Source organism: Orycteropus afer, unplaced genomic scaffold (genome assembly GCF_000298275.1).
Source record: "Orycteropus afer afer isolate SDZICR_OR568_19922 unplaced genomic scaffold, OryAfe1.0 scaffold00110, whole genome shotgun sequence".
NCBI lineage: Eukaryota > Metazoa > Chordata > Mammalia > Tubulidentata > Orycteropodidae > Orycteropus > Orycteropus afer.
The window spans coordinates 3,750,856-3,777,207 of record NW_006921697.1 but is presented as its reverse complement, the minus strand read 5'-3'; the positions used below and the strand labels follow the sequence as shown (position 1 = coordinate 3,777,207).

Below are 26,352 nucleotides of genomic sequence, written 5' to 3'. Positions count from 1 at the left end.
CATGGATTTCACCTGTAGCCCCAGGAGCTGAGTGTTATACAGAAATAGGTCACATGGCTTGACTGACAGCAGCTGATCCCACCCTACAATGCCTGTAACAGCCTGTGGATGTTAGAAACCCAAGGTCCTGTCCTGTCACTGAGTGTTACTGCAAGCTTAACATATGTCAGCTGCTCAGCCTCTTCTTGCCTGCTGCATACTCAGATCTGATTTAAAATCACTCAAATATGGAAGATTCCAGTAGCTGCACTCTGCTTAGCCCTAAAGCAAATGAGGAATGATTGAGAATTTGGATATTCTATTTAGCTTATCTTCATCTTTAAACATGGGGGGTAATTCTGTTGATTTTTAAGCTTATTTATCTTGCCCAGAGGTTGTCAGCAATGCCCAACATGAATCTACTTGGCAAAAGTGTGATCATATGTTCAAATCATATCTCCTCATGCTATACCACTGATGTTTCAGCAATGCTTTCCTTTGCTCTAAGGACTGGGTATGGGATGTTGAGAATAGAGTGGAATGGCTTATTCACATGTGCTTTCATTTCTTCTTCAGAAGGGAAGGCAAAGATATCTAACAAAATCTTTACAATTCTGTCTTCCCCCACTCTATATTCCACCCTCTGTAGTCATAAGGATGTCCTTCATTCCCCTCTTTTCTTCTTCCCTCCCTCTATCCCCTAAAATCATGCAGACAATAAAGGCTGGTCTTTTGGTTGCCCAAGAGAGTGAGGGGCTACTTCTAGTCTTCTCCTGTGTATCCTTGTAAAGAAAGATTTTCTGCCTTAGATGGACAAGCTGATATGTTCTTTGGGATAAAATCTTTATCCTCTTTCCAGGTCTTCTTCATTTCCCATTCCTGAAATACAGAAAGACAAGACAGATCATTTTGCTGAATATGCCAGTGTGACTTACAAGATAAATACATTTTTCACTGCACCTAATTATATAATGATCTCCACTGACCAGGTTAGAAAGCTTTGGGTCCTAGTTTCACTCTCTTGTTTTCTGTGGCCTTGGTAAGTCACTTCTCCAGTCTGGGTCTCATCTCTAAGGGGGTTTAGATCACAAAGGTTGTCTTTCCCACACAAGAAACGGAAGCCAGGAACTAAGGGGAGTGGGGACTGCGTCTGACTCCAGTTTTATTTTGTAGGACCTTGGGTGGGGTAGGAAGATGTTGGGGGAAAAAAGCCATAGCAGTTTGGTAAAGAAGGCTGAAGGCAGGCAGCCCACAGGGCTCCATTTCTTCTACCAAGGAGTTTGAGAGGCATACTGAAGTTGTGCCCATAGCAAATGGCTTTTTACTCATAAACAATGTACGAAGTTGCCAGCTAGCCCTGGAGTTGATGGTGTGAATCAGGGTAGACCAAGTGGTTGGGCAATTCTTGGTGGGAGGATCCTCCATTCCTTAACTTGCTCCTTTCCGAGTCATCAGCACCTAAACTGCAATTTGTCAGGGCAACGATCTAGGAGTCATCCCTGCTTCTTTTCTTTTCCTCATCCTCTATATCTTCATTAGCAAACCCTTTGGCTCTACCTCCAAAACCAACTACTTCTCATAACCTCCACTAAATCTTGCTCATTTCTCATCTAGATGATTATAGTAGTTTTCTAACTGGTCTTTCCATTCTCTCATCCATTCTTAACACAGGAGCCAGAATTATCTTTTAAAAATATAATCATTTATATTTATATTATATATTTATAATTCTCTTTCCTCAAAACTTTCCAATGACTTTCTATTATGTTAAAGCAAAATATAAAGTTTCTCTGATGCCTACTAGGTTTTAGGTCAAATATCACCAAACTATGGCCTGTGGGCCAGGTGTGGTCTGCTGCCTGTTTCTGTATAACCTATCAGCTAAGAATAGTTTTTACATTTTTAAATGTTTGGAAAAAAAATCAAAAAGAATATTTCATTACATGAAAATTATAAGGAACTCAAATATCAGTGTCCATAGATAAAGTTTTATTGAGACACAGCCATACTTATTATTCATTGATATATCATCTCTGATTGCTTTCTCACTAACTGGTAGAGTTGAGTGGTTGCAATAGAGACCATATAGTGCAGTCCACAAAGGCCTAAAATATCTGTATGGCCCTTTGCAGAAAATATTTGCTGACACTTGCTCCAGATGATTTGGCCCTGGCTGATTATTTCTCTGATCTCATCTCCTAACATTCACCCTTTGCTCCCTCCACTGGAATCACTTGAGTCTTCTTGATGTTCTTGGACAAGTCAAGCTTTGTTCCGTCAAGAGCTTGGCACTTGCTTTTCTCTCTGCCTGGACCATCCTTCCCTCAGACATCCACATACCCCACTCCCCCACACTCCATTCAAGTCTCTGCCTATATGTCACCTTCTCAAAAAGGTCTTTCCTGTCACTATGATTGAAACAGCCACCCCTTAGCCCCATCACGTTTCTTCTTTTACCCTGCTTTATTTTTCTTCAAAAGTACTTATTACTACCTGATGTTTATATGTTTATTTATAGTCTTGCCTTCCCAACAAGAATATAAGCTATATTCTAGGGGAGGGGGATTTTGTTTTGTTCCTTGTTATGTAACCAGAACTTAGAATAAGACTTTATACACAGTAAGTACTCAGTAAATATTTGTTGAATGACTGACTACCTGAAGGAAAAAATAAAGGCTCTTCCTTGTCTGGCTGTGAAAGTCAACAATTCCAACTTGATGATTAAGCTTCAGCCTAGATAGAGAACCCTGAATTTTAAAGTCGGGGCTGGTAATGATCCTAGACAAATTGGCCAACATTCCCCAAGCAGTAGGATAAAAGTCTTAAATAACTGTTCTTTAAGCATATTCTGATACGCAGTTTCAGGGTCTTGGAATGATCAGGTCTTAACCTAACTCTTCACCTTCAACTCACTCCACTCTCCCTCTTCCTCACTCCATTCCCCCCACTCCAGGCTCAGTTCAGCCCATCAGACCCTCTTGAGAACTTCCACACTTGCTGTTTCCTGGAATGCTTTTGCTTCAGGTCTCATGGCTGGTCCTTCTCACTGTTTGGGTCTCTGCTTGGAGAAGCTTTCCCTGACCACTTTATCTATTACTTCAGTGCTGCCCCTAATCACTCTTCCTTGTTGCATTTTCTTTGTAGCATGCATCACTTCCTGAAATTATCTTTTTAAATGAATCAGGCACTTACGTATTACCTATCTCCCTTTGCTAGAATGGAAACTCCTTGAGAGCTGAGACCTTATCTGTCTTGGTCACTACTCTATCCCACCCATTAAATTTCAGTCTTCTCATCTGTGAAATGGGGCCAATAATGCCCACTTTACTTAGTTATTGCAAATATTAAATGAGAAAACATGAAAGTGTTTAGCCAAGTGCCAGAATTTAGCAGGTGCTCAATATATTTTTTGAATGAATAAATTTGGAAATTTCCACTGCTTCAGACAGGATGTTTTCCCTTCTATTTTAAATAAAAATTAATTTTGTTTTATCTTAAAAATGGATATTCTTTGAAAACTCATCAGTCTCCACATTTCTTAGCCTGGGAATTCAAGTACTTCTATATCAAACTATAAAGCCAGTCTCATCTCCTATCAATTTTTCAGACTGGTCTCAGCATCAGCTTCTGCTTCAGCAAAGGATATATTGTTGAGCACTGCTGATGTTAGACATTTGTTTTTCAGGTCCATGTTCCCTCATTGTCAATTCTATAATCCAAAAAGCTCTGAAAGTTTTCTCAAATATTTTGGAACAAACTAATTTGGCAGCAAAATCTGATCTGAACTGATGTGAGGTTATTTATAGTATTTATTTGTTCCATGTGGTGTGAATAGTCACGTCTTGCTGTAGAAATTTTAATGCGTTTGCTTACAGTGTGCCATCTGAGAACTTGTTGGGGTATGTCATCATATTTCATACACGTGCCATATTACCTTTTTGAAATCTGAAAAGTTCTGAAACACCATCAGCCCTAAGAGTTGCAGAGAAGGGACTGTGGACCAGTTTCACAGAAGAAGCCCTGATTTTAGACTTGGAAGAGGCAGGCTTGCATCCCAGCACTCTCAAAGATGCTCTGCATAACCTTGGGCAAGTCCTTTTCTCCCTGTGCTTCAGTTTCCTCACCTATGAAACGCAACCTTTTTTGTCTCAAAATATACTGTAAGCTCAGAAACCAGATAAATCTGCTTGTTAGAACTATGTGTTAAAAAGGAGTGAACTAATTTTGAATGGGGTCTGAGGGTGTTCCCCTCTGAGAAAAGTTTGTAAGTTTCACTGCATAGATGTTCTGGCAACCTTTCTCAACAGCTGCTTTTTTGTTTCTTGGTGAGGTTCCATACAACAGAGGCTTCCAGATCCCTGAAGTGTGATCAGCTGACTTAATGCTGTACCTTGGCTTTCTGCAATACCCTTCCTTGGCTGGAGGTTACGATGGATGGGCTCCTTTTCCTCAGCTCAGAAACACAGTTGACAGGGAGAGGTTGTTCTGAGGCGTTGTTTTGGGGTTTATTTGCAATTTCCTGTTGAAGGCAAAAAATAGTTACATAGATGAAGTCTGTCACTGACAACCTACACCCAGTCTGCCCTCAAAAGAATGAGAACACTTTAAAACAGAAGGCACTACAGAAACATGCCCTCATCAAGCAGAGTGAAGGAGGAAGATATGTGAGAGCCTTGAAATAAAGATACCAAAAACAAAACCAAACTCACTGACGCTGAGTCAATTCTGAGTCATAGCGACCCCCATTGGGTTTCCAAGGCAGTAAATCTTTACATAAGTAGATTGCCCCGTAAAATGAAGATAGTGACAGCTAAAATCGCTCAATCCTTATGAGGTACCAGGCATTACACTGATTGGTTCATTTAAGCTTTTCAACAAATCTGAGAAATAGGTAAGGAGCCCTGGTGGCACAGTGGCACTTGGCTGCTAACTGAAAGGTCGGTGATTTAAACCCAACAGTGGCTTTGCTTCCATAAAGACTGCAGCCTTGGAAACCCCATGAGGCAGTTCTACCCTGTCCTGTAGGGTTGCAATAAGCCTGAATCTATCTAGTCGACAGCAACTGGTATGTATATGTATATGTTGTTGTTGTGTGCTAGAGTCGGACCCGACTCATAGCGACCCCTCCTTGTGTTACCGAGGCAGTATCACTACAGAAGTAGATTGCCCAACCTTCCTTCCAAGGAGTGGCTGGTGGGTTTGAGCTGCCAGCTTTCTGCTTAGCAGTTAAGTGTCTTAGGCACTATGCTACCAGAGCTCCCGGTATGTATATATACAGATGTAATTAGTTAATGATCTCCAGATGACAACATCCAGGATTTAGTTGTTGTTGTTAGGTGCTGTTGAGTCATATCCAACTCATGGCGACCCTATGTAAAACAGAATGAAACAGTGCCTGGTCCTATGCCGGTTTCATGATCCCTATTATATACCTGAGCCCACTGTTGCAGCCACCAGGTCAATCAATCTCATTGAAGGCCTTCCCCTTGTTTGTTGAACCTCCACTTTACCAAGCATGATAGCCTTCTCCAGGGAATGATTCCTTCTGACAATATGACCAAAGTAGGTGAGATGAAGCCTGGCCATTCTTGCCTCCAAGGAGCATTCTGGCTGCACTTCTTCCAGGACAGATTTGTTAGTTCTTTCAGCAGTCCATGGTACTCTCAGTATTCTTTGCCAATCAATACCACACTCAAAAGCATCAACTCTTCTTCAGTCTTCCTTATTTATTGTCCAGCTCTCATGCATAAGAGGTGATTGAAAATACCATGGCTTGGGTCAGGTGCACCTTAGTCTTCAAGGACACATCTTTGCTCTTCAGAATTTGAAAAACATCTTTTGTAGCTGATTTTCCCAATGCAATACATTGTCTGATGTCCTGACTGCTGCTTCCATTGGTGTCAAAGTAATGTGAAGTCTTTGACAACTTCAATCTTTTCTCCATTTATCATGATGCTGTTTATTGGTCCAGTTGTGAGGATTTTTGTTTTCTTTATATTGAGGTGTAATCTATACTGCAGACTGTAGTCTTCAATCTTCATCAGTAAGTACTTTAAGTCTCCCTCACTTTCAGCAAGTAAAATTGTGTCATCTACATATCACAGGTTGTTAATGAGTCTTTCTCCAATCCTAATGCCACGTTCTTCTTCATATAATCCAGCTTCTAGGATTATTTGCTCAGCATACAAATTGAGTAAGTATGGTGAAAGGATACAACCCTGATACACTCTCTTCTTGATTTTAGACCATGCAATATCCCCTTGTTCTATATGAATGACAGCCTTCTGGTCTATGTATAGGTTCCTCATAAGTACAATGAAATGTTCTGGAATTCCCATTCTTCTCAATGTTATCCATAATTTATTATGATCCACACAATCAAATGCTTTTTAATAGTCAATAAAGCATAAGTAAACATCTTTATGGTATTCTTTGCTTTTAGCCAAGATCCGTCTGACATCAGCAATGATATCCCTTGTTCCATGGCCTCTTCCAAATCCAGCTTGCATTTCTGGAAGTTCTCTGTCAATATACTGCTGCAACCGTTTTTGAATTATCTTCAGTAAGATCTTACTTGTGTGCAATATTAATAATATTGTTTGATAATTTCCACATTCAGTGGGATCACCTTTCTTTGGAATGAGTACAAATATAGATCTCTTCCAGTCAATTGGCTAGGTAGCTGTCTTCCAAATCTGTTGGCATAGCTGAGTGAGTGCCTCCAATGCGGCATCCATATGTTGAAATATCTCAGTGGGTATTCCGTCAATTCCTGGAGCCTTGTTTTTTGCCAATTTCTTCAGTGCAGCCTTGACTTCTTCCTTCAATACCATTGGTTCTTGATCATATGCCACCTCCTGAAATGTATGAACATCAACCAATTCTTTTTGGTACAGTGACTCTGTGTATTCCTTCCATCTTCTTTTGATGTTTTCTGCACCATTCAGTATTTTGCCCATAGAATCTTTCAATATTACAACTGGAGGCTTAAATTTTTTCTTCAGTTCTTTCAGCTTGAGAAATACTGAGTGTGTTCTTCCCTTTTGTTTTTCTAACTCCAGGTGTTTGCACATTTCATTATAATAATTGACTTTGTCTTCTCAAGCTGCTCTTTGAAATCTTCTGTTCAGCTCTATTATCTTGTCATTCTTCCATTTGCTTTAGCTACTCTCCATTCAAGGGAAACGTTCAGAAACTCTTCTGACATCCATTTTGGTCTTTTCTTCCTTTCTTGTCTTTTTAATGACTTCTTGCTTTCTTCATGGATGATGTTCTTGATGTCATCCCACAATTCCTCTGATTTTCAGTCACTGGTGTTCGATGCATCAAATTTACTCTTTAAATGGTCTCTAACTTCAGTAGGGATATAATCAAGGTCATATTTTGGCTCTCATGGACTTCTTAAAATTGTCTTCAGCTTCAACTTGAACTTGCATATGAGCAGTTGATGGTCTGTTCCACAATCAGCTGTTGGCCTTATTTGGCTGAAGATACTGAGCTTCTCCATTGCCTCTTGCCACAGATGTAGTCAATCTGATTCCTGTGCACTCCATCTGGTGAAGTCCACATGTATAGCCACCATTTGTGTTGTTGAAAAAAGGTATTTTCAATGAATAAGTTGTTTGTCCTGCAAAATTCTATCATGCGTTCTCCAGGGTTATTTCTATCACCAAGGCCATATTTTCCAACTACCAGTGATTCTTCTTTGTTTCCAACTTTTGTATCCCAGTCACCAGTGATAATCAACACATCTTGATTGCATGTTTGGTTAATCTCAGACTGTAGAAGTTGATAAATCTTCAATTTCCTCATCTTTGGCTTTGGTGGTTGGTGCATAAATTTGAATAATAGTAGTATTAACTGGCTTTCCTTGTAGGCATATGGATATTATCCTATCACTGACAGCACTGTATTTCAGGATAGATCTTGAGACATTCTTTGTGATGATGAATGCCATGGCATTCCTCTTCAAATTGGCATTCCTGGCATAGTAGATCATGTGGTTGTCTGATTCAAAATGGCCCAAACCAGTCCATTTCAGCTCACTAATGCCTGGAATATTGATCTTTATGAATTTCATTTCATTTTTGACAACTTGCAGTTTTCCTAGATTCATGTTTCACACATTCCATGTTCCAATTATTAATGGATGTTTGCAGCTGTTTCTTTTCATTTTCAGTCATGCCACATCAGCAAATGGAGGTCCTGAAAGTTTTACTCCATCCATATCATTAAGGTTGGTTCTACTCCGAGGAGGCAGCTCTTCCCCAGTTGTATTTTGAGTGCCTTCTGACCTGAGGGGCTCATCTTTTGTCAGTATATTGGACAATATTTCAGGACTATTTATAAAGTGTTCTAGTAATATATCAGATAGTGCTTCACTGCTATTCATAAGGTTTTCATTGGCCAATTCTTTGATAAGTGGAAGGCCTCTTCCTTCTTCTAAGCCTTTCTTAGTCTGGAAGCTCTACTGAAACCTGTCCACCATGGGTAACCCTGCTGGCATTTTGCAACACTGGTGGCATAGCCTCAAGCTTCATAGCAACATGTAAGCCACCACAGGATGACAAATTGACAGCCAAGTTCATCTCCTTTAGATGTTCCAAACTGCTCTGCTCACTTCCTGGCCTCCCTTAAAGCTGCTCCAAACCCTGTGCCTGGCTCACCACCTTCCGGCCCAGTATTTAGGGTAGGCCCTAAATCCAACAACTGGTTCTTTATAAGAACCGGAAAGGATACAAAGAGACAAACAGAAAAGAAGACCACGTAAAGGTAGATATAGGCAGAGATTGGAGTTATGGTGCCATAAACCAAGGAACTCCTGGGGCCACCAGCAGCTGGAAGAGGCAGGGAGGGATTCTTCACTAGAGACTTCAGGAGGAGTGTGGCTCTGCCAACACCTTGAGTTCTAACCTCCATAACTGTGAGACAATAAGTTTCTGTTGTCTTAAGCCACCCAGTTTATGGTAATTTGTTATGACAGCACCAGGAAACTAATATAGGGAGGAAATGTAGGGGCGTAAGAAACAGTGCCAGCATCAGAGTCATTGGGTGTGGTTTGGCCTGTGAGGGTGACCTTCAAGAGCAATAATAATACAGCTCCCAATGACTCCTGCTACTTATCAGACAAGCTATTTCACCTCTTTGAGTCTCAATTTCTTTGTCTGAAAGCAGGGAGAACATTTATTTACCCAACAAAAACTTATTATACTCCTATTGTTTTCCAAACTCTATAAAGGACTAGGGATACAGTGGTACACAGAACAGATACAGTCCAATTCTTAATAAAAATACAATCTATCTGGGAAGACAGTAGTCAAGTAAGATCACAAATACATATATATTGACAAATTATGGTTACATGCTGTGAGAAAATGTCCCCTTGTTCTGTTCGAACAACAGCCTCCTGGTCAAGGTACAGATTCCTCGTGAGTACAATCAAGTGCTCGAGAATTCCTATTCTTCTCAATGTTATCCATAATTTGTCATGATCCACACAATCAAATGCCTTTGCATAGTCAATAAAACACAAGTAAACATCTTTCTGGTATTCTTTGCCTTGAGCCAAGATCCATCTGACAACAGATATGACATCCCTTATTCCACATCCTCTTCTGAATCCAGCTTTGGAAGTTCTCTGTCAATACACTGCTGCAAACATTTCTGAATTATCTTCCGTAAGATCTTACTTGAGTGCGATATTAATGATATTGTTCTATAATTTCCACATTCTATGGGATCACCTTTCTTTGGAATGGGCACAAATATAATCTCTTCCAGTCAGTTGGCCAGGTAGCTGTCTTCCAAATCTCTTGGCATAACTGAGTGAGTGCCTTCAATGGGGCATCTGTTTGTTGAAATATCTCAATCGGTATGCCATCAATTCCCGGAGCCTTGTTCTTCGCCAGTTCTTTCATTGCAGCTTTGACTTCTTCCTTCATTACCATTGGTTCTAGATCATATGCCACTTCCAGAAATGGATGAAGATCGATCAGTTCTTTTTGGTACAGTGACTCTGTGTATTCCTGCCATCTTCTCTTGATGTTTCCTGCATCATTCAATATTTTGCCCATAGAATCTCTCACTATTGCAACTTGAGGCTTCAATTTTTTCTTCAGTTCTTTCAGTTTGAGAAATGCCGAGCGTGTTCTTCCCTTTTGGTTCTCAGACTGCAGGTCTTTGCACATTTCATTATAGTAATTGGCTTTGTCTACTCGAGCTGCTCTTTGAAATCTTCTGTTCAGCCCTTTTACCTTTTCATTTCTTCCATTTGCTTTAGCTATTCTCCACTCAAGGGCAAGGTTCAGAGTCTCTTCTGTCATCCACTTTGGTCTTCTCTTCTTTTCTTGTCTTTTTAGTGATCTCTTGCTTTCTTCATGGATAATGTTCTTGATATCTTCCCATAATTCATCTGGCTTTCGGTCATTGGTGTTCAACGCATCAAATCTATTCTTTAGATGATCTCTAAATTCAGGAGGGATATATTCAAGATCATACTTTGGCTCTCTTGGACTTGTTTTCATTGTCTTTAACTTCAAGTTGAATTTGCATATGAGCAGTTGATGGTCTGTTCCACAATCAGCTCCTGGACTGGTTTTGGCTGAAGATATTGAGCTTTTCCACCGCCTCTTGCCACAGATGTAGTCAATCTGATTCCTGTGTGTTCCATCTGGTGAAGTCCACGTGTACAGCCTCCGTTCGAACAGAACAAGGGGACGCTACATGGTTTAAAATCAAGAAGGGAGTGCGTCAGGGTTGTATTCTTTCTCCACACTTATTCAATCTATATGCTGAGCAAATAATCCGAGAAGCTGGACTATATGAAGAAAAACATGGTATCAGGATTGGAGGAAGAATCATTAACAATCTGAGATATGCAGACGATACAACTTTGCTTGCTGAAAGTGAGGATGACTTAAGGCACCTACTGATGAAGGTTGAAGAATACAGTCTACAGTATGGATTACATCTCAACATAAAGAAAACAAAAATCCTCACAACTGGACCAATGAGCAGCATCACAATCAATGGAGAGAAGATTGAGGTTGTCAAGGAATTCACATTGCTTGGTTCTACAATTGATGCCAACGGAAGCAGCAGTCAGGACGTTAGACGACGTGTAGCATTGGGAAAGTCAACTGCAAAGGAACTGTTTCAAGTGCTGAGGAGCAAGGATATCTCCTTGAGGACTAAGGTGGGCCTGACACAAGCTATGATATTTCCAATCGCCTCATATGCATGTGAGAGCTGGACAATGAATAAGGAAGACTGAAGAAGAGTTGATGCTTTTGAGTTGTAGTGCTGGCGGAGAATGCTGAAAGTACCATGGACTGCTAAAAGAACTAACAGATCTGTCCTGGAGGAAGTGCAGCCAGAATGCTCCTTGGAAGCAAGACTGGCCAGACTTCGTCTCACCTATTTTGGTCATGTTGTAAGGAGGGACCATTCCCTGGAGAAGGATGTCATGCTTGGTAGGGTGGAGGGTCGACGAAAGAGGGGGAGGCCTTCAACGAGATGGATTGACATGGTGGCTGTGATGATGGGCTCAAGTATAGCAGGGATGTGGGGCTGGCAGGGGATCAGGCAGTGTTTCATTCTGCTGTGCATGGGGTTGCTATGAGTCGGAAATGACTCGACGGCACTTAATAACAACAACAACAAGCTGTGAGAAAGAATAACAGATGGGACTACTGGTAAATTTTTTAACAGTGGTTCTCAGCTAGGGCTATTTCCTGAGGTACATTTGGTATTTCTGCAAATATTTTTGGTTGTCAGCAATTCCAGGGCGGGTGTGTGTGGGGGTTGCTGCTGGTATCTAATGAGTAGATGCCAGGGATGCTACTAACCATTCTACAATGCACATGACCCCAAACCCATTGCTGGTGAGTCAGTTTCAATTCATAGGGACCCTATAGGACAGAGTAGAACTGCCCCACAGAGTTTCCCAAACTAATTTTTACAGAGGCAAACTGCCACGTCTTTTTCCCATGGAGCAGCTGGATTTGAACCACAGCTAGCAGCCAAGTGCTTAACCACTGCACCACCAGGACTCATTAATGCACCTGACAGCCCCTCACAATAAAGAACTATCTGACCCAAAATGTCAGTAGTGCTGGGGTCAAAGAAGTCCTCTCTGAGGAGTTCCGTTCAAGGTGAGAGTATATACTTTGTGGGGTTGGTGGGAGGGTTAGAGGTAATGGATGAAAAGCCATGAGCACAGAGCCTGAGACCTTGAGGATCTCAGGAGAAGGCATGTTCCACGGTGGCTAAATGCAGGTCTCTGGAGGCAGACTGCTTGGGTTTGGAATCCTCTGCCACTTAGCAAGTCATTCAACAGCAAGTCTGAACCTCGGTTTCCTCATCTGTCTAATGGAGTTCATATACACAGTATACTACCTCAAAAGATTGCTGTGTAAGGCTGTGTGAGATAACACAGGTTAAAATACTGTACTGGCAAAGAGTAATCAATTAATACAAGTTTTTTATGCAATATATGGTAGCCATTATTATTACCAGTAACTTTAAGGCCATTTCTAAGATCACCTTCAGGATAAAATGTCAACAGTGGTGCTGCTGTGGAGAGAACATAGGCCAGAGAATCAAGAGAGCTTGCTGCTAGAGTCTCCTTCCTAGCCATGCCCTCTGTGGCATTTCCCCACACCTATTTGGGTCTGTTTTCTCATTTTTAAATGAGCATAACTCCTCCCCACAAAGAATGATCATGACAGAGTGCTGATGTATACGAAGGAATTAAGGAGCAGCTGCTGCAGGTGTATGAGAGTGGCCTCACCCCACTCTTGTTCTTGCTGGTCACAGAGAGCCCTAGGGCTGGGCCGCCAGCCAGGGACTGCTGTAAGCGCTCTTTCACCGCCACAAGCCTCAGCTCCAGGTCAATCCTGCGTTCCTCCTTTGCCCGACATTGAGCTTCCAGGGTGGCCACGGCCTCCTCTAGAGCCTTTAACTTTGCTCCTGTTTACAAAGACATTGATAAAAATCAGCTGAGTCAGACCTGAAGCGTCAAAGAGTTGGCAAGACTCCAGGTCCTTGTCTGTCCCTTCTAGAGGGCCTTTCCAGCCCCTCACACCTAGTTAAGAGATGGACTTTGGGCCTGGGCTTTTAGCTCCATTCTGGGTGGTATAGCTTTTACCTGTCCAGTACCCATTTCCTCATCTTCTGGAAATAGCAACTGGCTTTTCCATTGGGAAATCAGCTTTCCCTTCTCATTCCTTTTAGTTGGGGTGGGGCTGATCTCACTCCTAGTTCTAGAAGTTGGCACATAACTTAGGCCTGGCCAATAATCGTATTTCACCTTCTAGTCACAGGGATTGGTTTAGGGATCAAAGTTGATCCAATCAGAGTGAATCCTGAGGATTTTGTGAGGGCCACTGGGAAATGAAGTTCCCTCTGCTGGGGTGGCTGAGAAGACAGAGTAAGGAAGGGCCTGAGCTGTGTAGCCATTGTACCACTTTGAGAAGAGAGAATGAAACCAACATAGAGGAAAGTGAAGCAAGAGTTTGAGAAATAAGCTTCCTGGTGACATCATCCAGGTACCTGGATCTCATGCTACCTGATCTCTCCATTTTTCAGTTACATTTTTTTTCTTCTTTTCATTTCTAAGCCAGTTTGACATTGGTTTATGTTACATGTAACCAAGAGTCATAACATGGGGCTTTTCATAGACCAGGCATTCCTGCTAGGACTTTGCTGCTTACTCAGTTTAATTCCAAAAAACCTGTGTTAGTACCATCTTTGTGCCAAGTGCTCTGTTGGGTTTCACCAGGTCGAGAAAATGGGTAAGTTTCATTTCTTCTTCTGAGGGAGGCTGTACTAGAAGGTTTTTTATAGTGATGGTGGGTTACTTTCATGCATTCATTCACATATTTATTCAATAAATATTTACTGAATATTTACTATGTGTCAGGTACTCTTCTAGGCCCTTGGTGATACATCAGTGAATGAAACAAAGATTTCTGTTCTCATGGAGCTTATATTCTAGTGTGTGTATGGGGAAGAAAATAAGTAAAAATAATTAACTGGTAATATAATATGTTCCACAGTGATAAGTGTTATAGAAAAAAAAAAAAAAGAAGCTGAGCAGAGTAAGGGGATAGTCAGCCTGCTCCATACCCTGGTTCTTTATGTTGAAATCAAACTGCTTTCCTGTGTCCTATCCCCATTAATTCTCTTTCTAGACCACACAGAACAAGTTTTCTCCTTTAAATCTAAGGTTCTCAATCTGAGGATTGGGGATTCTTAGCCAGTCCACGGATTGGTTCCAGGGGCACAGGAGATCTTGAAATTGTTTGCAACACTGTGAATTGAGATTCCCCCCTGCCCCCTCAAGAAAGGGTCCATAGGTTCCATCAGATTCCCATAGGGCTATGTGATCTTGGGTACATTCTGTAAGGACAGGATTTTTGTTCCCTCTAGCATGTGGAGAAATCTCAGGCCCAAAGTGTGTGAACTATGGTTATAGGGCGAACACAAAGGAAAAAAGCAGAGAATGAGGTGCAGGACCCCAGGGTACGCAGGGCCTGCTGCATTCTTTCTTCTCACGGTGGCACAATGGCTGTGTAGCCCTAGCCCTTCCTTACTCATGCCCTTGGATTTCAGAAGAGGATCATGCGAAAGTGTGGGGTTACACAGGGGACAATCACCATCTATCATTCCCCAGCACTTGGACCAGTGTCTAACACACAGTCAAATGTTCAATAAACGTCTGTGAATGAAAAAATGTGAAGTTCAAAATAATATCTTTTGTTTCCTTGATTCTAAGACATACTTCTGTTTTCCACATTTCTAAAATCAGGCTGCATATTACTGTGTTAAATGTGCACATTATTAAGATGGCTTTTTCATTCTCTTGCCCCAAAGCAGTTATTAAATTGATGGCACTTTCTTTAATCAGAAGAATGATGATGATGAAGAGGAGGAGGGGGAAGAAGAGGAAGAGAAAGAAGAAGAGAAAGAGGAGGAGGAGCCTTCCTGGATAAGAAACTGGGTAACCTATGCAAGAGACTTCTCCTTACTGTGCCAGGGGCAAGGCTGAGCCACACCCACATAGGTACCTGGGTTGCTTCGAATGGCCTCCTTCAGCTCCCTCTTCTCCTGTCGCAGTGCCATCAACTCTGTCCGGATTGTCTCTTTCTCTTTCTCTAGCTTCTCTTTTTCTACCAGGTACCTCCGGGCATCCTCCTCAGCTCGGTTTTTGCCATACTTGTATTGATTGGCACCTGTAGCAATGTGGGGAAGGAAAGAGCCCTTAGTTCTTACCTCCAGTATGGGTACTTGGGTGGTCTTAGTTTCTCTCTCAGCCTTAACACCTCTATCCATAAATTGTGAATGTTTAAATTTATACCAGTGTGAATTCTCTGTAGAAGTAAGGAGCAAAAGTGAGACGTACAGCCCGAGGACCCAGGGTTTTGGAACCTGACAGAATAAGGTTTGCATTTTCATTTGTCCTTCGTTGTTTTATGACATCAGACAAAAGTGAATGGTGGTGTTTTTATGGCTTTTCTCTCAGGTCTTAGTTTCCTTACTTGTAAATGTGAATACTGATACAACTTAGGGTTGTGGTAAGGTTTAAATGAGATAACTCACGCAAAGTGCTTAGTATAGGTCTGGGCCAAGGGTAAGTGCATAGTAAATGTTGATGATAATGTAAAAAAATCAAATTTTGTGATGTATAACACATGTTGGCTTTAAAAGGGTATGTTGTATAGTCAACTCTCAGTAATATATAAGGCAGGGAGATAGATTCATAGAGAATCCAGCTATTTGGGCTAAAGTCAAGCGTTATCCATTTTATTACTGTGGAAAGTGTATGGGAGGGGAGGGGCCCAGTAGTCTACTGTAGGTATTACATTACGGAGGACAATAACAACAAATAATTATGGCAAAAAGTTATTGAGCATTTACTGTATGTCAGGCACTACATGCCAAGCCATTTGCATGCATTCTCATTTAATCTTCACGATACTTACTATCATTAATTCTATTTTATTGTTGACGAAACTGAGGCTCAGAGAGGTCAGAGACAGGAACTTGCATAAGGTCTCAATATTAATAGTGGCCAAGCCGGTGCTTGAGCCCATGTCTGTCTGACTTTAGGGGCTACACAATGCAGTACTGCTCTAGCTGGACTAAGAGTCTTAGGGAAAGGTGTTTGCTACAGATAGCCACACACATTTTTTTTTTTTTTTAAATTGGTGGGTTTAGAGTGAATTCCAAGGTCCACTAATAACTGGGGCTTATCAGCCTCAGAATTCGTGGCTTTTTGTCTCTCTAGTTTTTGTATGAGTCTGTGCAGAACTCGGTTCCTTCAACAACTAACCTGCATTGCAAGCCTGATCATAAATAGAGCATGAGGAGTGTCTCAGTTTCTTGTGCTGTTGTAACAGAAATACCACAGATGGGTGGCTTTAATGAATAGAAATTTATTTTTTCACATTGGGAGGCTAGAAGTCCAAATTCAGGCCACCAACTTTAAGGGAAGGCTCTTTCTGTTTGCTCTAGGGAAAATCCTTGTCTCTGCTTCCCTAGCCCTGGCATTTCTCAGTTCCTTAGTGATCTCCACGTGGCAGCTATCTTTCCTCAGCTTGTGTTTGCTTACTTCTGTGCCTAACATGTACTTTTTATATCTCCAAATGATTAGGCTTAAGATACACCATACACTTATATGGACTAATTACTAAAGCAAAGAAAACCATATTCACAAATGGGATTATACTCTTAGGTATAGGAGTTAGGATTCCAACAAGTATGTTTGTTGGGGACAAAATTTGATCCATAAAAGGAGGCAAGAGAGAGGGACTCATACTTTCTCCAACTTCCCAATACACAATGACATCCCAAGGGAATTGGTGCTCAGATTTTTGGGTTAAAAAAAAAAAAAAGTAGAAAAAAAAGAATTTTCAATATTTATTGAATGAAATGAGGGCCTCAAAGGGTTTTGAGCTGTCATCTATTCCCATTATTTTATAAAAATAAATGCTATTTTAATATCCCCAGGGTACACTCACTGCCACCAAGTTGAATCTGACTCATAGCGACCCCCATTGGGTTTCCAAGGCTGAAAATCTTCATGGAAGTAGATTGCCTCATCTTCCTCATGCAGAGCAGCTGGTGGGTTTGAACCACTGACCTTCTGGTTAACAGCCAAATGCCTTACCCACTGCACCACCACAGCTCCTTGTCCCCAGGGTAGGAAGGGCATAAATGCAAGATAAAATACAGCATTTACATTTAATAATTTAACTTTATGGAAAAATTCAGTGCACTGTCCTTATTTTCTGTATTAAGTGAAGATGAGTGGAAATTTCCTTAGTGACCAGAGTAATGGGAACCACTAGGGAGCCCTGGAATTGCAATGGATAAGAGCTGGGCTGCTCATTAAATGGTCAGTGGTTCAAACCCATCCAGTGGCTCCACAGGAGAAAAAACCTGGCGATCTGCTCTAGTGAAGAATATAACCATATAGGACAGTTTTACTCTGTCCTCTAGGGTTGCTATGAGTAGGAATCAACTTGATAACACATACTACCACCAACAACCTTGGCTTGCTTCAGTGTGTCAGCAGCATGGATAGCAGTGTGAGACACTCCAGCATGCAACACTTGTCACTCAAATGGTGATGAACAAGCAAACATGATGGTCTATAATGGGTAAGCTGAGAGGAGCTAAAATCCTGTGGATCTCATAGTATTGTTGTTGTTGTTGTTGTTATGTGTACTGGGGTTGGACCTGACTCATAGAGACCCCTCCTTGGGTTTCTGAGGTGGTATTACTGTGGAAGTTGATTGCCCAAACTTCCTTCAGAACTTCTCAAAGACCTTCCAGAAAATCAGGATTTCTATAATGAGATATTGTTCTGGTTACCTAGTGCCATTCTGACAGAAATATACCACAAATGGGATGGCCTTAACAAACAGGAGTTTACTCTTACAATTTGGAGGATTTAAGTCCAAGTTCAAAGTGCCAGGCTCTCGGGGCTGGGTGAAAGCCCCTCAGCCTTGGGCTTCAGCTCTGCCTCCAGCTCCCGGCCCACTGGAGCTAGAGGATTTTCTTCACTCAGACAGCTACTGGCTGCTGAGACTGCCAAGCCCAAGGTTGACAAGTAAAAAGGCATAATCCCAATGTTACCAAATCACACAGCAGGCCATTAATCCAAGTCCATTGCAAGTCCCAAGGTTGGCAGAGCATGGCAGGCTCCTAAACAATGACATGGCTACATGCAGGTTCAAGGTGCCATAAGCTAGAGACCATTCCCAAAGCTGCTTCTTATATGGGAAGCAGAACACATACGCAAAGGCAGCTACTCAGCTGCTTGTGGTAGATCCTACCAGCTGCCCAGCCGCTCAACCAGGCCCAGCCAAGATGACACAAAAATGTAACTACCACAGATACATAGGAATATTTAATGTCCAAGTTACTAATATAATGGGGAAGCCTTAGGAAAGAAGACATTGGAAAGAAGGCAATGCTTTAAATCTACGTTGGATTGGTTGGATCAACCTTCCTAAGGTGAGAGGACTACAGAAAGACAATTCCAGGACTAAGAGACAGGACACTTGGCTTCTCACCATAGAACTGTTAACTGACTACTCTGTGACTGTGATAGTGTTATGGATTGAATTATGTACCCCCAAAATATGTGTTGTAAATAGTAACCGATTTGCATATTCTGCATGGTTATATAAACGGAGTCATAAAATATGTGGTCTTGTGTAACTGGTTTCTTTTGCTTAGTATAATGTTTCAAGATTCATCCATGTTGTAGCAAATAATATTCCATTGTATGGGTATACCACATTTTGTTTAACCATTCATCATTTGATGGACATTTGTATTGTTTTTATGAAGACTACTGCTATGAACATTTGTGTTGAAGTTTCTGTGTTTTCATTTCTCTTGGGTATATACATAAAAGTGGAATTGCTGTGTTGCATGGTAACGCCATGTTTAACCTTTTGATGAACTTCCAACTACCATGGTGTTTTCTAAAGTGGCTGCACCATTTTATAGTTTCCAGAACTGTATTAGTGTTCCAATTTTTCTACATTCTTGCCAACACTTATATTGTCTTCTTGATTATTTTCATTCTAGTGACTGTGAAGTAATATCTCACTGCAGTTTTAATTTGCATTTCCTAGATGGCTAATGATGTTTAATATCTTCACATGCACTTATTGACCATTTAGGTATCTTCTTTGAAGAAATGTCTAGTTTTAATTGAGTTACTTGTCTTTTTATTATTGAGTTGTAAGAGTTCTTTATATTCTAGATAGAAGTTCCTTAATATATATATATGATTTTCAAATGTTTTCTCCCATTCTGTTGGTTATTTTTTCATTTTCTTCATGGTTTCCTTTGAAGCACAAAAGAGTTTAATTTTGATGAAATCCAATTTCTCTATTTTTCCTTTTGTTGCTTGTGCTTTTGGTATCAGTTTGGTGTCATAAGAAGGCTTTGCTTACCCCAAAGTCATAAATATGTACTTCTATATTTTCTTCTAAGAGTTTTATCACTTACATTTAAGTCTTTGACCTATTTTAGAGTCTATTTTTGTATAGGGTGTGAAGAAGTCCAACTTCATTATTTTGCATGTTGATATCCAGTTGTCCTAGCACCATTTGTTGAAAAGACAATTATTTCCCCATTGAATTGTCTTGACACACTTGTCAAAAACCTTATAAAATAAACAATATCACCTGTGAGTAAGGTTTGCCCTTAAACAATCAAGTATATAAGACCAAACAGTCAACATTTACCCAAAAGCAAAGATGAGAAGTCAAGGAGGGGCTGGAAAGGTAGATCAATGGAAGCAGAACAAACAGAATGGAAATAATGAGAATGTGACACATTGTAAAATTGTAACCAATGTTATGGAACAATTTGTATAAAAATTGTTAGTTAGGAACTTAATTTGCTGTGTTACTTTTCACCTGAAACACAATAAAATATTTTTAAAAAATCAATTGACTACAAATGTGAGGGTTTATCAATTCCATTTCATTAATCTATATGTCTATCTTTATGGCAGTGTCACACTGTCTTGATTACTGTTGCTTGTAATAAGTCTTGAAATCAGGAACTGTTAAGTCCTTCAACCTTGTTCTTGTTTTGCAAGATTGTTTTGGCTATTCTGCTTCCCTGAGTTTCCATTTGAGTTTTAGGATCAGCTTGTCTATTTCTTCAACATCAGCTGATATTTTGAAAGGGATTGTGTTGATTCTGTAAACTGATTTGGAGAGTATTGCCATCTTACTACTAAATTTTCTGATCCGTGAATATGGGAAGCCTTCTTTGCATTTGTTTAGGTCTTCTTTCATTTCTTTTAGCAAACTTTTGTAGTTTTCAGAGTAAACGTTTTGCTCCACTTTTCTTAAATTTATTCCTAAATAATTTATTCTTTGCATGCTACTGTAAATGGAATTGTTTTCTTAATTTCATTTTTGGATTATTTCCTATAAGTGTATAGAAATAAAGTTGACTTCTGTATATTGATCTTATATCCTACAACCTTGCTGAATTCATGTATTAGTTTTAATCTCTTTTTAGTGGATTCCTTAGGATTGTCCATATACAAGATAATGTCATCTGCAAATGGAGATGGCTTTACTTCTTCCGTTCCAATCTGAATACCTCTCTAAGCTTTTTTTCCACTTTTTTTTTTTTTATTAATTGTTCTGACTAGAACTCCCAGAACAATGTTGAATACAAGTGAATAGAGCAGACATCTGTGTCTTGTTCCTTATCTTAGGGGTAAAGAAGTAAAAATGTCATCATTAAACGAGGCATCAGCTATGGATTTGTGTGTGCATGTGGATACTCTTTATCAGAGTGCGAGGAAGAAGCTCTCTTCTATTCCTAATTTATTTTCTATGTGTCTCATATCACTTTGTTTGTTTCTCTACCCCTTTTTATTGCTTTCTTTTGTATTAAGTGAATATTTTGTAGTGTAACATTTTAATTCCATTAATATTTTTTTCCACTATATATTTTTAAGTTATTTTCTTAGTGATAGTTCTAAAACTTTCTATATGCCTCTCAATTTATCAGAATGTATTTTAGATTTATTCCAACATAATTTCATTGAGATATCGAAACATTATTCCCATATAACTCTATTCTCTCTTCCCCCTTTCTGCACTATTATTGCTATATATATTACATTTATATACCAAAGGAGCTGCCTGAGTGAAGACATGCCTCTGGCCTCAGTGGGCCGGGAGCAAGAGGCAGAGCTAAAAAGCCCAAGGTCGAGGGCCTTTCATACAGCCGCTAGAGCCTGGTGCTTTAAACTTGGACTTAAAGCCTCCAGATTGTGAGTGAATAAACTCTTGTTTGTTAAGGCTTTCCACATTTGTGGTATATTCCTGTCAGAGTGGCACTAGGTAACCAAAACAGAATATGGTACTGAGAGAGTGGGCTGCTGCTCTGACAGATATCTAAAATGTGGAAACAGGAGCAGAGTGCATCCTTGACCTGAGACCCTGGCAGAGAGACCCCGGCATATGGCATTAGAGACAGCAGAAGCACAGTCAAGACATGAGAGATGGTAGTAGCAGAGCCCAGAGACTGGCATTAAACAGCAACAGGCTTACCAGCCCACAGAGGAGAAAACTAGGTGTCATTGGGTAGACGGCTTCCTGGCAGAGTGGGTTGCCTTTGGGCGTTAATTGGTAGAGAATACTGGCATAAAATGGAGTAGCAGGTTGGCCGGCCTACAGAGCAAGAAAGCTGAGTGTTTTCATGGCAAGAAGATTTCTTGTGGAGTGGATTTCCCTCAGCATTAATCATCAGAAGCTGAGAGACCAAGGAAATAGAAGCAGAGCTGCCTCAGCCTGAAAGGGTAGGAACATGGCCTTTGGGGGTGGAAAGACTACAGCCCTCTAGGTTTCAAAGAGCCAGGCCTTCACCAACTTGGTTCTGGAGTGTGGGGCTGCTTGTTCACATGGGCCAGTGGGATGGAGCTATAGCTGCTGCCTAAGAGTGAGGGGGTGGGGCTGCCATGCCCAAGAGGGAGAGGAATGGGGCCCACCAGGCCGAGGGGGTGAGGTCGCCACTAAGAGGAACTAGGGGACTGGAGCCACCAGTGAGAAAGAACTGTACAGATTCTACCCAATGAAGATCTGTACAGATGTCAAGTTGTCAAGGGGTGGAATTGTGGTAGTTTAGTTTGTATGTCAACTTGGCTGGGCCTGGTTGAGTGGCTGGGAAGCTGGATGTAGTATTCCCCATGATGAGACTGATAATCAACTCGGTGGTGGAATCCACTATGAGCAGCTGAGTAGCTGCCTTAGGGGATGTGGTCTGCTTCCTGTATATAAGCAGAAGCCTTGGGGAATGGTCTCTAGCTTATGGCATGCTTGGACCCAGCATGTAGCCTAGTCATTGTTCAGCAGTCTGCCATGTTCTGCTGACCTTGGGACTTACAATAGACTTTGTAACATTGGGACTGTGCCATTTTGTTGACCCTGGGCTTGTTAGCCTCAGCAGCCAGGAGCTGCCTGAGTGAAGAGATGCCTCTGGCTTCAGTGGGCTGGGAGCAAGAGGCAGAGCTAAATCCCAAGGTTGAGGGCCTTCACATAGTTCTGAGAGCCTGGCACTTTGAACTTGGACTTGAAGCCTCTAGACTGTGAGAGAATAAACTCCTGTTTGTTAAGGCTTTCCACATTTGTGGAATATTTCTGTCAGAGTGGCACGAGGTAACCAGAGCAATGTGATTTTGAATTACTGTCTGGAGTCATTTGCTTTCAGCTCAAAGAACTTTTAGTATTTCTAGTATGGTGGGTCTGCTAGCAATGGATTTTCTTCATTTTGTTTATCTGAGATTGTCTTTTTTTTACCTTCATTTTTGAAAGATAGTTTTGCTGGATATAAGATTCTTTGTTTATAGCCTTTTTTCCCCAGCACTTTGAATATGTCCTCCAACTGCCTTCTGGCCTCCATTGTTTTTTGTTGAGAAGTCAGCTGTTAATCTTATGGAGGTTCTCTTACTGCTTTAAAATTTTTCTGTCTTTCAGCATTTTTACTGTGATGTATATGGGAGTAGATTTCTTAGTGTTTATCCTACTTGATGTGTGTTGTGCTTCATTGATGTGTAGATTTGGAAAGTTTTCAGATATTTATTTAACATATTTTTTTGCTGCTCCATTCTATCTCCTATTCTTTTGATACTACCATTACTTGCATATTGGGACACTTAACGATGTCCCACATTTCTCTGAGGCTTTCTTCATTTTGTTTTTTTCTCTCTGTTCTTTGGATTGCATAGTCTTTCAAGATCTATCTTCAGGTTCACTGATTTGTTCTTCTGCTAGTTAAAATCTATTGTTGAGCCACTGCAGTGAATTTTGCATTTCATTAATTACACATGTCAACTCCAGATTTCCATTTGGTTCTTTAAAAATATATATATTTTTCTCTTTATTGATTTTCTTCATTTGATGAGACACTGCCATCATACTTTCTTTTACTTCTTTAAGCACAGTTTTGTTGAGTTATTCGAACATATTTATAATGGCTGCATTAAAGTCTTTGTTAAATCTGACATCTGGACCCTCTTACAGGCTGTTTCTGATGCCTGCTTTAATTTTTCTGTGTATGCATCACAATTGCCTGTTTCTTTGCCTGTCTTCTAAACTTTTTTTGAAAACTGAGCACTTTAGATAACATATTGTAGCATCTCTGGATCCTGATCTCCCTCCAAATCCCTAGGCTTGTTGTTTGTTTGTTGATGTGTTTAGTGACTTGGCTAGACTATTTTGTTGCTGTCATTAGGCGCCTTGAGTCAACTCTGACTCATAGCAACCCAATGTACAACAGAATGAAACACTGCCAATCCTGCACCATCCTCAATCCTTGCTACTCTTGAGCTGATCATTTCAGCCACTGTGTCCATCCACCTTGGTGACGGTCTTCCCCTTTTTCACTGACCCTCCACTTTATGCAGCGTGATATCCTTCTTCAGGGACTGGTCCTTTCTGACAACATGACCAAAGTAGGGGAAACTAAGTCTGGCCATTCTTCTTTCTAAGGAGCATTCTGGCTGCACTTCTTCCAAGGCAGATTTGTTCATTCTGGCAATCTATGATATTTTCAGTATTCTTTGCCAACACTACAATTCAAAGGCATCAACTCCTTTGTGATCTTCCTTACTCATTGTCTAGGTTTCACATGTATATGAAGCAATTGAAAATACCATGGCTTTGGTCGGACACACCTCAGTCTTCAAAGTGATATCGTTGCTCCTTAATACTTTAAAGATGTCTTTTGAAGCAGATTTACCAAGTACAATATGAGGTCTGATTTCCTAACTGCTGCTTCCATGGGTGTTGATTGTGTATCCAAGTAAAATGAAGTCCCTGACAGCTTCAATCTTTTCTCCATTTATCATGATGCTACTTATTGGTCTAGTTGTAAGGATTTTTGTTTTCTTTATGATGAGGTGTAATCCATACTGAAGACTGTAGTCTTTGACCTCATCAGTAAGTGCTTCAAGTCTTCTTCACTTTCAGCAAGCAAGGTTGTGTCATTTGCATATCACAGGTTGTTAATGAGTCTTCCTCCAAACCTGGTGCCATGTTCTTCCCCATACAGTCCAGCTTCTCAAATTATTTGCTCAGCATAAAGATTGTTTAAGTATGGCGAAAGAATACAGCCCTGACATTCTTCCTTCCTGATTTTAAACTATGCAGTTGTCCCTTGTTCTGTTTGAATGACAGCCTTCTTCTTGGTCTCTGCAGAGGTTCTTCATGAGCACAATTAAATGTTCTGGAATTCCCATTCTGTGCAATGTTATCCATAATTTGTTATGACCCACACAGTTGAATGCCTTTGCATACTCAATAAAACACAGGTAAACATCTTTCTGGTATTCTTTGCTTTCAGCCAAGATCTATCTGACATCAGCAATGATATCCCTAATTTCACATCCTCTTCTGAATCTAACTTCAATTTCTGGAAGTTCCATGTCAATATATTGCTACAACCATTTTTGAATTATCTCCAGTAAAGTTTTACTTGCACGTGATATTAATGATATTGTTTGATAATTTCCACATTCTGCTGGATCACCTTTCTTTGGAATGGGCATAAATACGGATCTCTTCCAGTTGGTTGGCCAGGTAGCTGTCTTCCAAATTTTCTGGCATAAATGAGTAGTGCCTCTAGCTCTGCATCCACCTGTTGAAACCTCTCAATTGGTGTTCCATCAATTCTTGGATCCTTGCTTTTCACCAATTCCCTCAGTGCAGCTTGGAGTTTTTCCTTCAGTACCATTGGTTCTTGATCATACGCTGAACAATTGACCAATTCTTTTTGGTACAGTGACTCTGTGTATTCCTTCCATCTTCTTTTGATGCTTCCTGCATCATTCAATATTTTGCCCATAGAATCCTTCAATATTGCAACTTGAGGCTTAAATTTTTTCTTCAGTCCTTTCAGCTTTAAAATGCCAAGTGTGTTCTTCCCTTGTGGTTTTCTAACTCCAGATCTTTGCACATTTCATTATAATACTTTACTTTGCCTTCTTGAGCTGCCCTTTGAAATCTTCTATTCAGCTCTTTTATTCCATCATTTCTTCTATTCATTATTTAGACTATTTTAATGAAGTCAATTTCTCTCTTAGTTTGAAGCGTCTGATGATGTTCTCAGAGGGTGCAGCCTTGGGCATGCACACTTACCCTGGGAAGACAATGGTGTTAGCAGGGCTCTCTTTGATGATCTCTTTCCCTATTCTCTCTGTTAAGCTGTCTGGCTCTGTTGATATTGCAGCCATCTGCCAGCAACTACTTGTGGATTGCTCTATAGTTTTTAGCAATGTTCTGGGGCATAAATTGTTCCATAGTTTGATTCAATTAAATTTGGATCCCTTTGCATGGGTAGTTTTTGAGGTCTTTTATAAGTTTTTTTTTTTTTTTTTTTTTTAATGTGACTCTAGGGGACTTTCTTTGCTCTCCTTCTCACTGGTTCTCTCTGGTACTAGCAGGCCTAATTTACCTTATCACCATGTTTAGTTCATTGCTCTTATTGAAGCTACCAGGCTTCTCTTAACTGCTCACTACCAAATTTTCATTGGTTTTGAGAATGCCCTTAAGCTTGAACCTCCCCATATTCTGTTCCAACTAATTTCAGTTCTTTTGGGTAAAGTTTTGGGGCTCTCTGCCCTTATGGCCTCGTTCTTTCCTTGGCAAAACCTCTTAGCCACTGCTCTTGAGCTGGGGGTCATGGTCAGTGGTCTGCTTCTCTCCAAGTGACATTGCAGCTACAAGCAGTATGCTGGGTGGGAGTGTTAACCTTGTGTTTTCTTTTTATTATTTTTTTTAAATTTAATTAATTAATTTATTTTTATTTGGGTGAAGATTTACA

General features: G+C 40.5%; 1 protein-coding gene across 1 annotated transcript in view; it reads right to left on the bottom strand.

Annotated features, from left to right (window-relative positions):
- Positions 1-741: 741 nt before the first annotated feature.
- Positions 742-26,352, bottom strand: part of AFAP1L1 (actin filament associated protein 1 like 1) — a 116,236-nt gene continuing 90,625 nt past the window's right edge. The window contains exons 16-19 of the mRNA XM_007943653.2: positions 15,048-15,212; positions 12,770-12,948; positions 4,370-4,498; positions 742-858 (exon numbers count right to left, since the gene is read on the bottom strand). Of these exons, the coding sequence (XP_007941844.2) occupies positions 742-858; positions 4,370-4,498; positions 12,770-12,948; positions 15,048-15,212 (590 nt within the window). The remainder of the gene's footprint in view (positions 859-4,369; positions 4,499-12,769; positions 12,949-15,047; positions 15,213-26,352) is intronic.